This window comes from Suncus etruscus, chromosome 1 (assembly GCF_024139225.1).
Source record: "Suncus etruscus isolate mSunEtr1 chromosome 1, mSunEtr1.pri.cur, whole genome shotgun sequence".
In the NCBI taxonomy this organism is placed as follows: Eukaryota; Metazoa; Chordata; class Mammalia; order Eulipotyphla; family Soricidae; genus Suncus; species Suncus etruscus.
The window spans coordinates 182,734,132-182,749,844 of NC_064848.1; the positions used below are offsets into that span (position 1 = coordinate 182,734,132).

The window sequence follows — 15,713 nt, forward strand, 5'->3', positions numbered from 1 at the left end:
AGAAACTGAGGCATAGGTTTTGGTTTTTTTTTTTTCCCCCCCCTTCTTGGGTCTTTTATTGTACCTACAGGGGTTTACAGGTGTCATGGGAGTGATGAAGCAAGGCACACGCTAGGACCCAGGCCAGAGTGGGTGGCTGTTGTCTGTTGTCACGTGCTCCCCAGGAGCATCTGGCTCTGGAGCCGCCTCTGCTTCTCCCATCACAGCAGGAGCCCGGGGTGGGTGTGCTGGGACTCAGCCACTGTTGGATGTGAAAGTCCTTGTCTCCCTAAGGACAACCAGAGCCTGTCCTGGGTCCGAGACAGGCTGGGCCCAGTGGTGCTGGCACCACCCCTGGAAGCAGTGGCTTGTTCTTTCCTCTGAGGCCGGCTCTGCCGTGCATGCAGGCCCACCGCATACACAGTCGCTCCACATTCCTTTAGTCCTCCAAACTCCAGAACAAGTGGTACAAATGCTTTATTGAACAGAAACCCAGGGCATAGGTGACAGCGCACAGACTGGGGAGCCACCTGCCCGGGCAGTTCCACGTGAGCTCTGAGAGATGGGACACTGAGGTTCTTTGGGGTTTCTATGTTATTAAATACATGCCTGAGTGGTCTCTGCTGGTGTAATGTGTTCGGGGAGCAGGGGCTGGCTGGGGGTGGATAGGGTGATGGGTGCCTGGAAGTCACTGTGGCTGGCAGGAACCTGGGCAGCATCCAGCCTTCTGCAGCTGGTGAGTGAGGACACCAGTACAATAACATGTTGTCTCCCACAGTCAGTTTGTACTATCTAAGCAGAGGTTTGGCTGCAGAGCGGTCATCTGAAGGTAGATCCGCCGGGACAGCTCAGGCCCTACCCGGCGGGAGGTGGCCGTCACCCCTTCCCCACGACGCACCTTTATGTCAGCCAGCAGCCCCATGCCTTCTTGCTCGGAGAAGCATCTCCTGTACGCCTGAAAGTAGAAGTGCCCACTTTGTGACATGACCTCTGTGGGTGCCTCTCCCTCCTTCTTAGGTCTGTGCCAGCATCCCCATGGACATGCAGGGGAGCCCCCTGCTACTGTCTATGGAGCAGTACCTGTAGCAGCAGTTGTGGGGAGGGGTAAGCGTCCACCACGGCACTGGCTACTTCCAGACTGACACGGTTCAGTTGCTGAATCTGTCTCCGCCATACCAGACTAAGTCCCCTGCCAGTGCGGTCCACCTTGGTGCCACCAGCCCAGTCATTCTCCAGGCAGAAGGAGAAACTTGTCTGGTCTCGAAGCTTCCTGTCAAAGGCACGAAGCTCAGCAGTCAGTGGCTCTGCACTTACCCCTCTCCCCCACAATTAGGTACTTGTACCCTGTCTGCCACATCAGCAGCAGAGACAAGAGACTACAGGTCTCACTGTGGGCCTGCCACTGTGCTAGAAGTTGGCACAAGTTGGTCCCGGCACATCTTGGTTCCCTCAGACAGAAAGGAAAGACAGGCCTCCTTTTTCTCTGAGGTCCCCATTATTAAGGAGTGTTTAGGGCTGAAGAGATAGCATGGAGATAAGGCATTTGCCTTGCATGCAGTAGGTTGGTGGTTCAAATCCCAGCATCCTATATGGTCCCCCGAGCCTGCCAGAAGTGATTTCTGAGCATAGAGCCAGGAGTAACCACTGAGCGCTGCCGGGTGTGACCCCCCCCCCCCCCCAAAAAAAAAAAGTGTTATTCTGGGCTGGAGGGATAGTGCAATAGGAAGGTTAGTCTTGCAAATGAATGACAACACATGATTCCCCAAGCACTGCCAAGGGTGATCCCTGAGCTCAGAGCCGGGAGTAAAAACTTTTGTGAGGGGCTTATCACATTGTGATCTGACCTATAATGGATCCCAGGGACTTAGCCTGTTGCAGACCCAGAAGCAAACTTAATAAGTGAAAGCAGAACATCAAAAAGGGAAGGTAGCCCAGACAGTGCATTGCATACCTGGCACACATGGGGCCTCAGGTTTGATTCCCAACTCCATCTGCTCCTTAAGCACTTGCTGGGTGTAGCCCTGATGGCCCTGTGTGTCCCTGGATCCAAGTGTTGGTGCCAGAACACTGAATCATCAGAACTCCCAACCCATCAAAGTTCTAAATATAGAGTGGAGGGCTCTTCCTGAGATGCCCCAGCATGAGGTCTGTTCCAAGCCTCGAGCTTGAAGAATTCACTTGCAATAGAGTTGGGGGAAAGGAATTTGGGACCCATCCCATGGAAAAGGGTGTGGCCAGCCAGGGAGCTAGGCTGGCATAAGACACAGTCCTGGACACTCACTTGAAGGGCGCCTCAGCCACAGCCTTGGTGAAGGCGCATGCCAGGTCGGCCAGCTCTTTCCAGCTGTGCACAATGTGTGCCTGGGCAGTGGTGTACAGCTGCAGCTCCACCAAGGCCTAGAAATGCCAGAGCAGTGGGCAAGGCGGCACAGCAAGAGCACATTGAGAGGTTCTCCTTGTTCACCCACCTGCACCCCAGCCCCTCCTGTGTCTCAGCACCCAGCCTGACTCTCTTAGCCATGCTTACCTCTTCCACGTCCAACCTGGACACCCCAGACCCAAACTCAGCTTCTGCTTGTCTCTGTGGCTTCTCTTTAGCTTGGTCTCTAGTTGCCACCGCACTCTGTTTCCTTCTTCGGGGAGGGTTTGGAGCACTGGAGCAGCAGAGGAAATCAAAGAGCAGGAAAGCAGGGTTGAGAAGAGGTGGAAATGGCGAAAGTAAAAGAACCAGAGCATCATTCCACAGGGACCCATCTGAGATGGAAAAAATCACTCTTGCTGGCTGCTCACATAAGGCAAAGTGGTGTTCTGTTTTCTGGATCACACCCAGGACTGCTGAGGAATCACTCCTGGCAGGGCTTGGGGATCACACCCAGCTGGGCTGCTTGCAGGCCAAGTGCCTTGTACTTGCAGGGCAATACCATCTCTCCAGCCTCATAAAGTCTTGAGGGCAAATGCAAACCTGGAGGGTTTCTGGTCCACAATTACCAGCGACAGAGCCTTTCCAGCCGTTCTGGTCACGATGTCAGTGACAAAGCTGCACAGAGTGTCCTTCCCCTTCTCAGCATTTCCCAGCCTGGCCTATATGAAAGGGCAAAAGCAGCATGAATACCTGTTCCCCTGGAGGAGGCCTCTGTCTTGCATGCCCACCCTGCGAGCTCTGCCCACCTGCTTGAAGTTGCAGATCAGGGGTACAAGTGCCTTCACCAGCAACAGCACCAGGACCACTGGCTCCTCCACCAAGCCCTCCTCTTCATCCTGTCACAAGGCGAGAAAGGCTTGGGTCAGAGCACTCAGGCTTTTGGGTTAAGGACCTCACCTGTGGGCCTGGCCCCAGGCTGACAACCCCTTAGTACTTCAGTAGAGTGGAGTCACTGGAGAGTCACTGAAGAGCAAGACTTTAGCAGAGTGCTTTCTGACTGGATCTCCCATAATACAGCAAAATGGGAGTGAGGCATAATAAGGGAAGGGAGCTCTGGGCTCTACTTCCTGCTTAACAGATTGGCATGGTTGTTGGCAAGACTTTCTACCTTTCAGAGTCTTCGTCACCTGTGATGTGGGACATGGAGTGCATTCCTGGAAAGGTGAATGCTATTGAGATTGTGAAAGGCTTCAAATGGTGGGCCTACTCTGTGAACAGAGGGGCTTGGAATGGAGGAGTTGGCTCAAGGTGTGGAGTGCTTTGCATGTGGTATCTTGTTCTATCCCCATCCACCTGAATCTCATGGTGCAACAAAACAACATTCCTCAGTAAAGGCCTTTTAATATCCCAAATTAATAGTCATGTGTTGGACCTGAGAGACAGAATAAAGATTAAGGTACTTGGCTTGCATGCTGTCAACACACTAGGCAGATCCCCACTTTAAATCCACAGCACTATGTGATCCCAACACCACCAGGGGTCATTCCTGAGCACAGATAGCATGTGATATCCCCACTCCACTACAAACAAACAAACAAACAAACAAAAAACCACCAAAAAACAGTAGCTGAGGTGAGAAGCTATGCACACTGCCAGGACTGGCCCTAAGCACCACTCAGTCCCTAGCAATTTCCTTGTCCCCTGCCCACGACTTGGAAGACGACGCTCCCCTCATTAAATCCTCTTCAGTTAAGCCATCTGTGTTCCTGCTGGGGCCCTGACTGATGGGCCTCCTTCAGAACAGAGCAGATGGTGCCTGTCACTCTGAGGAAGTGGCAGAGCGGGGGCCGCCAGCACAGTCCTACCTCCGCCCGCCCAGTCCTCTTCCAGGTGATGCTGCATGGCACAGCCTGGGCCTCAATCACACAACGGCACTCCATGCCCTGCAAAGCACCCAGGAGCTGGCCCCCACCTTCCATCTGTAAGAGCTCTGCAAGAGACCAGAAAGGAATACTCAGCTGGGATACCTCAAAAGAAGGGAGCACAGCCCACATGAGGACAGAGAAGAGGAAGACCTGGATCGAGCACCACGACCAGGTGCTTTAAAGACTCCTCTGGCTTCTGGGCTTTCAGCCGATTATCCAGGGTCACCTTCTTCCTCCTCTCCTCCTGGCTCATGCGTGCCTGTTGCTGACATCCCTGTGAGCTTTTCCTCAGTGCCTTCTGCCAGACCCTGCTTGTCTTCAGAGGTGGGAGAAATTCAGCATAGAGGACTTGAGGGTCTCCGGCAGAGTGCTGGGCATTCCACGTGCCTTTTTCTGGAATGGCGGGAACAAGCTTCTTTGGGCTCTTTGGGCACGGCTGATGTGTCCCCTCACACGCTGTTGCTCCTTCCTGATTGTAATGAGACTGTACAATTTTGACAGGGGAGCTGTCAGGGCTCAGCGCCTTTCGGGTCAAAAACTTACACTTGAGCCGTTGGGCCAGAGGAACAAATTCTTCCCCATCCTCACTTCCGCTGCTTAGCACCCTGGTGGGCCCTTCCTGTGTGTCAGTCTTAGTCACTCCTGGGACAGGGGATGGTCCTCTCCACCTTGGAGATGGAGGACAGGAGGCCTCAGAACCCGAGGTATCAACCACAACGACTGGCTCTGCCCTCTGAGATGACCTCTTGATTGAAGTTGGTTCCTTCTTCAGAAAGGTGAACACTGGCAACTCATCTGAGTCACTCTCACTGGAGTCCAGGAAGAGCGACGGATTCCTCAGTGCCATCAGACTGGTCTCCTGAGAGGAAAAGAATTCAAACTGAATTCAAATCATTAAATGTGGTCTGCAGCCAAGATTTACAGAGCTAAACAAGAGAAAAAGAGGAACAGGACATGACCCCATTATATTGCACAGGGAATTCATTAGTTAGGTCATGGCCAGAGAGATCAGACAGAGCCTTCCTTGACAGTAGCTAATCTGATTCAATATTCACCACCACACATGGTCCCTAAGTACCATGAGGAGTGAGCACCTCTTGGTGTGGCCCAAATACCTTACCCCCCCCAAAGAAAAAGGTTAGTCTTTGGTAAATTTATATGATTCATAACTATTGCAACTAATTCCACAATATTTCCTCATCCCCAAAAGGATTCTCACAGCCGCAAAGCAGCCACTGCCCATTCTCTCACAGCAACCAAAATTCTACTACTATACCTGCGGATTTACCTATTTGGAAAAGCTTCTACATGGGACCATACTATACAGGAGTCTTTTGTGACTAGTTTCTTCCACCAAGTGCAGTGCTTACAAGGTTCATTTATGATGCTGCATTCATGTCTGACACTTAGTTGAATAATCCACTGCATAGATGAGCTTCTTTTTTTGTTTTTTGTTTTTTTTTGTTTGTGGGTCACACCCAGCAGCGCTCAGAGGTTACTCCTGGCTCTGCGCTCAGCAAATAGCCCCTGGCAGGCTTGGGGGACCACATGGGATGCCGGGATCACAAGGCAAACACCCTACTGTTGTGCTATCTCTCTGGCCCCATAGATATGCTACATTTTTATCTATTCATGACAGCATAAACATTTGCTGTGTCTCCAGTTTTTAATGAACACAGTCATGCACCAGCTTCCGTGTGGGCCTGTTTTCAATAGTATTTATTTATTTATTTTTTTGGTTTTTGGGCCACACCCAGTGTTGCTCAGGGGTTACTCCTGTCTGCTCAGAAATAGCTCCTGGCAGGCACGGGGGACCATATGGGGCACCGGGATTCGAACCAACCACCTTTGGTCCTGGATCGGCTGCTTGCAAGGCAAACGCCACTGTGCTATCTCTCCGGGCCCATGTTTTCAACAGTCTTGTACATATACCTGGCAGTGCTATTGCTGGTTGCCGTGCAAGAGTCATTTGAACAAATATTTCCTATCATTTATAGCTGAGATCTCTGACGAGCTAGGTGACCTTTGTAGATCTTTTATGTTGTTGCTGTTGTTCGGTTTTCGAGCCACACCCAATGCTCAGCTATGTACACGTAGACAAACACCGTGCCTGCTATACTATCTCTCCAGCACCCTGCTTCTTCTTTACAAAAACAAGAATAATCACAATCACAGGATCAATAAAAGAAAATCACGCCTTTACCTAAAGGACTGCAGGATCCGGCACCTAGCAGGCGCTCAGTAAGGCAGCAAGATGAAACATCTAAGGCAAATCTTCATTCTAGTTCTTTGGCTGGGCGTTAAGAGGATGCAAAATGAGGGAGTCCGCCAGCGAGCCCCCTTGCAATCCCGCTCCGCGCCTCTCCGCCAGCACCAGCGCAGGGAGGCTCCTTCACAGATGGGTCAGATCCCGGGGATATGGATCTTTGCAGAAAACATGCACCAGCCAGTCCGAACTCTGGCCTGCAACTCTCCCGCCACTCTTTCAATGGTGACCCCCCGCTGACCCGGAAGTAGATCAAGGAAGGGCGGAAGTAGCCGTTTCAGAACCGGAAGCGCGTGACGGCAAACATGGCGTCAGCAATGCTGGCGCTGCGGACGCGGGCGGCTGGTAACGAACGGGACGCCGGGACTGTGGTGGTGGTGGGGCGAGGGGTGAAGGAGTATTGGAGCGCTTGTCGGGATGCAGGGACTTGGCCGCCGTGTCCTCGGAGTACTGGGGAACGGGGGGTAAAGGAGCGAATCCTAGGAGCGAGAGCGCGATCACGTGATAGGACCCAGCTGCTGCGCAGCCGAGGTGGCTCTGCGTCGCGTGGTCTTGCCAGGCCTGCAACGGAGTTCCCCTGCCAGTGGTGCTTGGGGTCCGCGGGTTCTCTGCACCGGGTTGGGTCGATCCCTCAGAAACCAAAAAGGTTACCAAGGGCACAAAACGTGACCCACCCCCCTCGCTCAGATGACAGCTCTGCATTCCTTGCACCCATCTCTTAGGAGGTGATGGTGAGCACAGACAGCAGAGAAGATAAAGGCAGTTGCTAACTTCTGGGCAGCTCATTCTAATGGTCCAGTGGTCCTCAAACTATGGCCCGCGGACCACATATTGTATTTGTATCTGTTCTGTTTCTTCATTGCAAAATAAGATATATGCAGTGTGCATAAGAATTCGTTCATAAGTTTTGTTTTTACTATAGTCAGACCCTCCAATGGTCAGAAGGACAGTGAACTGGCCCCCTGTTTAAAAAGTTTGAGGACCCCTGGCACTTAGACAGTGAGGAAGCACATAAATAAAAATAACAATAATTCGGGCCGGAGAGATAGCATGGAGGTAGGGCGATTGCTTTGCATGCAGAAGGACGGTGGTTGGAATCCCGGCATCCCATATAGTCCCCCGACCCTGTCGGGGGTGATTTCTGAGTGTAAGTAGAGCCAGGAGTATCTCCTGAGCGCTGTTGGGTGTGATTCCCTCCCCCTCAAAAAAAAAAAACACACACAACAACAACAACAACAACAACAAAAAGAAAAAAGAAATGTCTAGGATAGCTAGTTCTTTTTCAGACACGTTATCTTTATTTGTTTGTTTGGTTTTTTGTTTTTGGCAGGAAGGTGTGGTACATCATACTAGACAGTCCAGGGCCAATACTTGATAGTGCTCTGGGTATCAATGGTATCCTACCATTGATGTGGGAATGTGACAGTGGGTCTCTTCATCCAGGATTCCTAGGTTCTTCGCTATTTTCAGGAATAAAAATACAAGTAATAAAGTTGTTCAGACTCAGAGTTAGAACTATTAAAAAGTTTGTTGGAAAGTAGAAGAGAAAAAAAACCTCCCCAACTGGGGAGGAACTTAAGTATAGGAGTATGTGAAAAATGGCTTCTTTGTGTGTTTCATAGAGAAACTGAGTCTTTGTGTTATTTGGCATGTGAAGAGAATGTTACACAGAATGTGGAGATTTTATAGAGCACTCTGGCTAGTGTAGGACCTTTGAGGTTCTTTACCACTTAACTATGTATCATTTTCTCTTAGTTTTCTGTGAGCCTAAGTTCTGGAAAAAAAAATTGTGATGTTGGGAAATTAACTTTCTATTCTCAAAAAAAGTTTAGAAATTTGCAGTAATGTTTGAAATGTCTAGTGGAGACAGTTAAAATGGGCTGTTAGGGCTGGATGATAGTACAGTAGGTAGAGCTTTTACCTTTTGTGTGGCAAACCGGGTTTGATCCGTGGCAACACATATGCTCCCTCCAGGAGTGATCCTTAGGCACAGAGGCAGGAGTAACCCCTCAATCCCCCACCAAATGGAACTGCTTACTGCAAGAGAAACCAAGGAGGAACAGACTTTTCTTTTCTTTCTTTCTTTATTTTTTTAAGAAACAGACTTTTCTCTTTTGCCATCTTTGATGCTGACATTCAAACCATTGCCCCTAGGCTAAAATTACATGAAAGTGCTTTAACCTCTGTCCTTTGTCTCTCATGCTAGGTTTCTAACTTTATCTCTCCAAGTCTTTCTCTGATTTTTTATTCCAGCTAGTCTCAGTTCTCATGAAAGCCTTGACATAAGAAACTGAAAGGTTTTCTTTTTCTTTCTTTCTTTTTTTTTATTTTTATTTTTTGGTTTTTGGGTCACACCTGGCGGTGCTCAGGGGTTACTCCTGACTCTGCACTCAGAAATTGCTCCTGGCAGGCTTGGGGGACCATATGGGATGCTGGGATTTAAATCACTGACCGTCCTGAATCAGCTGTGTGCAAGACAAACTCTACGCTGTGCCATCTCTCCCACCCCAGAAGCTGAAACTTCTGAGGCCCAGAAGCCTTCCTTAGAAACCTTGGCATGGTCCTGATCACCATGGCTGATGAGAGACTTGAAAGCAAAAACAGTAGCCTTGTCCTATACTATAGTTAGGGGCTTCTGTCTCTCGGTTCATCTGAATTTGAATTCCATTGAGTTCTTTGGAATTAGGGTGGAAAAGCCTGGGGTTGGTTTTCTTGGTGGGACCTCTGCCCAGGAGGCCTTTAGAAAAAGGGTCTAAAGGGCCAGAGTGATAGCACACTGGTAGGGCGTTTGTTTGCCTTGTAAGCTACAGACCCAGTAAGGACCCGAGTTCAATCCCCAGCATCCCTATGGTCCCCTGAGCCTGCCAGGAGTGATGTCTGAGCACAGAGCCAGGAGTAACTCCTAAGCACCACTGGTGTGCCCCCCCCCCCCCCCGAAAAAAGAGCCTGGCTTCCTCACATGGTATAGCACCCATAGGAACACTAAAAGAAGTTACCCTTTTAAGTTCACAAGCAGTTAGTATATGGACTGGAGAGCTGAGAAAGGAGGTGGCACTGCCACAGCTCTGCTTTGCCTTGGTCTTCTAGGCCCCCTTAGAGGAGCCTAGAGCCTTGAGGGCATGATAATGAGGCTAAATCGGGCGATTTAAATTTCTGTCGTGGTTCTGTCTAAATTTCTGTCTTGGTTCAGTGAGCCTTTCTGTAGTGTTTCTCCCTTAACAGAACAACATGTCAGAGTCCAGGGGACAGGAACATCTTTTTGCCATTAATATTTTACTGTCCCCACCCTTGGGTCATTCACCTATCAGGCATTGCTCATGCCCTGGACCTACCATTGGAGAAGAACAAGGGCAAGGACATCCAGACACTCTCTGACAGTTAATGGCTAAATGGTTTTTTTTGGGGTTTTTTTTTTTTTTTTTTTTTTTTTTTTTTTGGTTTTTGGGTCACACCCGGCAGCGCTCAGGGGTTATTCCTGGCTCTATGTTCAGAAATCATCCCCAGCAGGCTCAGGGGACCATATGGGATGCTGGGATTCGAACCAACCGTCCTTCTGCATGCAAGGTAAACGCCTTACCGCTGTGTTATCTCTCTGGCTCCTTCTTTTGGGCTATATCTGGCAATGCTCAGGGGTTACTCCTGGCTCTTCGCTCAGGGATCACTCCTAGCAGGTGCAGGAGATCATATGGGATACAGATTTGAACCCTGGTCAACCATGTGCAAGGCAAATCCCTCTGGCCCCTCAAGTGAGATTTCTGCTCACACATCCTTCCCTGCTGGGCTGGAGTAACACTAAACATTTCTGTCCACTGCAGCTACAGCCTTATTGGGTGCCCCGAAGCCTGTTGCTCTTGCAGTCAGATACGCATCTAAGAAGACAGGTGGCAGTTCCAAAAACCTGGGTGGAAAGTCCCCAGGGAAACACTATGGCCTCAGGAAGATGGAAGGTGAGCTTGCTCTTCAGTTTCCATGTCCCAGCAGCACCCCACTCTGCTTAGCTCCAGAGAGATGGGGCACCTCAATTAGAGGGGCAGATAAGGTGGGGATCCTGACAAGCAGAGAGGTGCCATTGGTGGGAAGTGGAGAGAGGCGGCTAGGAAGGGGCAGGGACTGCTGGTAGGAACCTGGAAAGCATGTGTGGTTCTGTTTTCTTAGCTGGTTGCCATATTGTTGTGAAGCTGGGCTCAGCTTCAGCTTCTCACTCTCTTCTCCCCTAGGTGAATATGTTCATGCTGGCAACATTATTGCAACTCAGCGCAACTTCCGCTGGCATCCAGGTGCACATGTGAGTTATTTCTGGGCTCTCCTCCCTTTTTTCCTTTCCTAATAATCACCTCTTCATACTCCTCTGCAGAATAAGAATGACCATTGGTTGTGTCTATTTGCTTCTGTTTGTCGTGTCTCCCTGCCCTTGTCACACCTGGCTATCTGCTCTACATATATTCCTGACTCTAAGATCACTCCTGGCAGTATTCAAGGACCACTTCACAAATGCCTGGACTATCCAGATCCTTCAGACTAGGATTATTTTTTAAATCTAATTTGCATGTGAGTTGACTGTATCTAATAGACTAGAGGGGCATACTCTGTGGTACTCGGGGATTACTCTTGGCTCTGCACTCAAAATTACTCCTGGCAGGTTTAGGAGACCATATGGGATGCTGGGGATCGAACGTGCAGGACAAATGGCCTACCTAATGTGTTAATGCTCTAGCCCCTGTACATAGTAGCTTTAATTTTTAGAGTTTGAAGCATGGGATATTATGTTAACTATGTTAACTCTGACACTAGCAAAAGTAATAATCATGACAATAATAAAAATGAATATGTTGGGGCCAGAGTGATAGTACAGTAAGTAGAGTGGTTGCCTTGCATGTGGCCCACCTGGTTTCGGTTCTATCTTCAACACTTCATATGGTCCCCCAAGCACTGCCAGGTGTGACCCAAAAAAGAAAATAAGAAGAGGTTTTGAGTGGGTAGTATTCTTAACTCCTAGGAATTGAACTCTTAAGGAATTTATCCTTATGATGACCCTATGAAGTAGTTAATACTATCCACATTTTGCAGGGGAAATAACTGAAGACACAATGAAGTAAAGTTGTCTGCCAAGGTCACTCAATATTAAGTAATTGTGCTGGGATTTCGGCCAGAAATCCTGTCTTCAGAGTCCTTTTTGAAATCTGAGAATATGAAATGATGCTGGACTTCAGGACAGAAATTTTCAGGCATCCAAATCCAAGTTCTAAAAGACAAAAAGGGGATGGAGTGATAGTACAGTGGGTAGAGTGTTTGCCTTGCAGCTGGTATCCCACATGGTCCCCAGAGCCTGCCAGCAGTGACCCCTGAATATTGTAGTCTGTGGCCCAAAAACAAAAAATAGATCAAATATAGATGTGTCTTGGGGCTGGAGTGGTGGCACAAGCAGTAGGTTGTTTGCCTTGCACGTGTTAACCTAGGACAGACTGTGGCTTGATTCCCTGGCATCCCATATGGCCTCCAAGCTGGGAGAGATTTCTGAGACATAGCCAGGAGTAACCCCTGAGCATCATAGGGTATGCCCCCCCCCAAAAAAAAGAGTAAAATATATATATATATGTGTATATATATTTATATATATATGTGTGTGTGTATGTGTGTGTGTGTATATATATGTATATATATGTATATATATATATATCTTAAAACTGTCTATACAGTCTACTTAATCTTGGGGCCAGAGAGATGATATAGGTGGTAAGGTGCTTTTGCCTTGCACACGGCTGACCCAGATTTGATCCCTAGCACCCATGTAGCTCTCTAGCCTGCCAGGTATAGCACAAAACCAAAAACAAAACATATTTTGCTCATAGTTCTGGCCTGAAAACAGGATTGGAAATAATACATATTTCACCATATTAGAACTAAATGAGTTAACATCTATTTTTTTTGTTTTGTTTTGGTTTTTGGTTTTTTTGGGCCATACCCGGTGACGCTCAGGGGTTACTCCTGGCTATGCACTCAGAAGTTGCTCCTGGCTTGGGGGACCATATGGGACACTGGGGGGATCAAACCGTGGTCCTTCCTAGGCTAGCGCAGGCAAGGCAGACACCTTACCTCTAGCGCCACCGCGCCCGCCCTGGGTTAACATCTATTTAAAAAAAAGCGTGGGCCAGAGAAATAGTACAAAAGGTAGTGCATTTGCCTTGCACTAGTCCAACCCAGGTTTGATCCCTCCACTAGTAGTGATCTCTGAACATTGATGGGTGTAGCCAAAAAAAAAAAAAAAACAAACCCCAAAAAGCTTGGGACATTGTTTGCACAGGTCTGCCCTATCTAGTAGCAGACATTGTTCAACTCAGATGTATGTCATCCAAAGTCTTTCTGTAAATAATAGAACAATAGATTACAATAATGATGAAGGTGGCAGCTGTGTCCAATGTGGCATCTACAGTGTTTTGAGGCCTGAGTGCAGCAGGCTTTTTGGCCTTGACAAGGGCCAGGCCCATCTCCCTAGATCTCTGGGGGGTGTCTTGGGTATGACTTCCAAAAACTCCAAGGTCCTTAGTCCAGGTCTACCTCATGATTGGCTTTTGAGGTTTTCTTTTCACCTCTGCTATAGTCAGTGATGATATAAAAGCCAAGGATGGGCCAAGCAGAGACAAAAAGACTGAACTGGAACCTTCCCTTTGGCCCATGGCTTTGTCCTTGGGAGAAGTATTGAATAGATGGCTTTCTGTCCTACTGCCTGGTTCTATGCATTGCAGGTGGGGTTAGGGAAGAGGAAGTACCTGTATGCACTGGAGGAGGGGACCGTCCACTTCACCAAGGAGGTCTACGTGCCCAACCCCAAGGACGCGGATGCAGTTGATCTGGTTACCAGGCTGCCCCAGGGCGCTGTGCTCTACAAGACCTTCGTCCATGTGGTCCCTGCCAAGCCCGAGGGCACCTTCAAATTGGTTGCCTTGCTTTGAGTTCCTGGTGACCAGCCTATGGACAGACAGCTTTGAGGTGACAGGAGGACTTGTCAAGGGCTGGATGCCAACAAGACCTCCCAAGGAAGAAGTTCACCTTGAGCCAAGTTTACCTTGAATGGTGACTACAGAAGGCTGGAGGGTTTTCTAGGAAGATCTTTGGGCCCCTGACCTGGACTTCAAATAAAGTTTACTAAAATAGCCATGAGCCGTCACTTACTTGGTACCAACCTGGGTCATGCTGCTCTGAGAGTTGATTTTGTTCTCTTTAGTGTGTCCAGGGGCACCCACTTAGAGGCATGTCAGAGTGGCCAGATGAGAAAGGGGGACTCTTCTCTTGAAGGTTTACCTTAGCGCCATTCCCCAAAAAGAAGGAAGAGCTTGTGCTTAAGGGGATCATTACTATAGCCTCTCAGGAATCTCCATTAGTCTTCCTTCTCTTCTGGAGTCATAGTTTCAGAGACCATATGCAGGCACTGCCCTGCTTCTACAGGACCAGCACAGAGAGGTCCCCTTGATCCTAGAAAGCTGAGGTCTTTCCAATGTTGAGGTAAAGTGAGCAGGTACGGGCCCGGAGAGATAGTACAGCGGCGTTTGCCTTGCAAGCAGCCGATCCAGGACCAAAGGTGGTTGGTTCGAATCCCGGTGCCCCATATGGTCCCCCGTGCCTGCCAGGAGCTATTTCTGAGCAGACAGCCAGGAGTAACCCCTGAGCACCGCCGGGTGTGACCCAAAAACCCAAAAAAAAAAAAAAAAAAAAAAAAAAAAGTGAGCAGGTACCTCCTAAAAAACACCAGATTCATAGTTTTCTCTGCTTTATTTCTTGCTATGAATTGCAGCCAAGAATCTGGCTTCAAGAATATTCCTTGGACACACCAAGGCTGGGGCAGGTCTTTCTTGTCTCTCCAACTCAAGTGGCTCTGCATCCTTAGCACTGAATTCACTGCCAGTCTGCTTGGCTGAAAACTGCTTGGAGGGCCCCTGGCCTCCTCTGTGCCACTTGGGGACCTTATAAAGGCTTTACTAGGCTCTGTTCCACCATTTCCTTAGCTGCCCCCTAGCTCCTGGCTTGGCCTTGGGATCTTGCAGACATCTTTCCACTCTTATGTGGCAGCCTCCAGAGCCCCCTTCACCTGTATGCCCGAAATCCTGCCCTGCCTAGGCCTCCAGGGCCTCCCATGCTGAAGGGAATCTGAAGAGCCTGGCAGTGACTCAGGATTGGCTCAGGACTACAGGCCAAGAGGTGAGAAAAGGCCTCTTCCATCCTGCTCCTTCTCTCCAGGAGTCCCCAGCCCCAAATATGGGTCCTCATGTTTCAGGGATATGCTTCTCTCCAGCCACCAGCTCTAATTCAGTGCTGTAGTCAGCTCTAGGTTCTTTAGGACCAGAATACCCCTATCCCCAACTCCATCAGCTGCCCTTGCCCAGAGCAGAGTAGTATCTGCACATACCCCATAATGCCTTTTGTTCTATTCCCAGGCTCCTGTATGGTGGGAGGAACTGACCTCTTTTATCACCCCACAGGTCCCCAACACAGCTCTGGGCTTTCCCAGAGGGAGAAGCTGGACCCCAAATGTCTCATCAGCAGCTGCCTGTACCAGGCACAGTTACTACTGGGTACAATTAACCCTTTCCACACTGCTGCTCTGCCTTCAGATCACCAGGCTGGAATCATGGAGTTCGAGGCCCCTTCTGTCCTGAAAGTTGCTTCTGTGCTAGAGCTCTATGGTTGGGGGGATTTGTGGGCCTGGCAGTGCCTGCCCCTTGCTAGGTAACCATGAGGGATGAATACCAGCCTAAATCCCCCTGAAGCAATGCCCCATCTCACCCCCCAGTTGCTTTCACTCCAGAGTTTGGGCCTGCTGTCAGGAAAAACAGGTACAGGAGCTCCTGGGGACAGAATAGAATAAAGAGTATGGGGAGGGGAGAGCTTTTAGGGGGAAGACTGGGAAGGGAGGATCTGAGAGGCAGAGCCTCTCAACAGTGGGTCTGGGTAGCAACCAGATCCCAGACTTTCGCTGCCCAGCCCTTTCCTGAAAATTCACTTCTGACACATCACAAAGACCCAAAAAGGGCCTAAACCATGCTCTTCCCTGCCTTTTACCAGTGTTTCCAGGTAAACCCTACTGACCCCTCCCCACGGGCAGCCCTAGCCTCAAATGCTGCTCAGGGTGGTTTATTCTCTTAAAGGAGATTCTGGACAGTCAGAACTATATTACAGTGGGTAGGGT

General features: G+C 49.3%; 2 protein-coding genes across 2 annotated transcripts; one reads left to right on the forward strand and one right to left on the reverse strand.

Moving 5' to 3' along the window:
• Nucleotides 1-683: 683 nt before the first annotated feature.
• EME1 (essential meiotic structure-specific endonuclease 1) lies at nucleotides 684-5,113 on the reverse strand. The gene is made up of 8 exons (XM_049772858.1): nucleotides 4,417-5,113; nucleotides 4,207-4,331; nucleotides 3,148-3,237; nucleotides 2,942-3,060; nucleotides 2,507-2,633; nucleotides 2,261-2,376; nucleotides 1,060-1,249; nucleotides 684-934 (listed from the first exon to the last, which is right to left on the reverse strand). Exons 1-8 carry the CDS (start codon nucleotides 5,111-5,113, stop codon nucleotides 758-760), a joined length of 1,641 nt encoding a protein of 546 aa, XP_049628815.1. The 3' UTR covers nucleotides 684-757.
• Nucleotides 5,114-6,833: 1,720 nt separating this feature from the next.
• Nucleotides 6,834-13,506, forward strand: MRPL27 (mitochondrial ribosomal protein L27). The gene is made up of 4 exons (XM_049772875.1): nucleotides 6,834-6,877; nucleotides 10,348-10,479; nucleotides 10,750-10,817; nucleotides 13,276-13,506. The coding sequence occupies exons 1-4, from the start codon at nucleotides 6,838-6,840 to the stop codon at nucleotides 13,480-13,482; spliced, it is 447 nt and encodes a 148-aa protein (XP_049628832.1). The 5' UTR covers nucleotides 6,834-6,837; the 3' UTR covers nucleotides 13,483-13,506.
• Nucleotides 13,507-15,713: the final 2,207 nt, after the last annotated feature.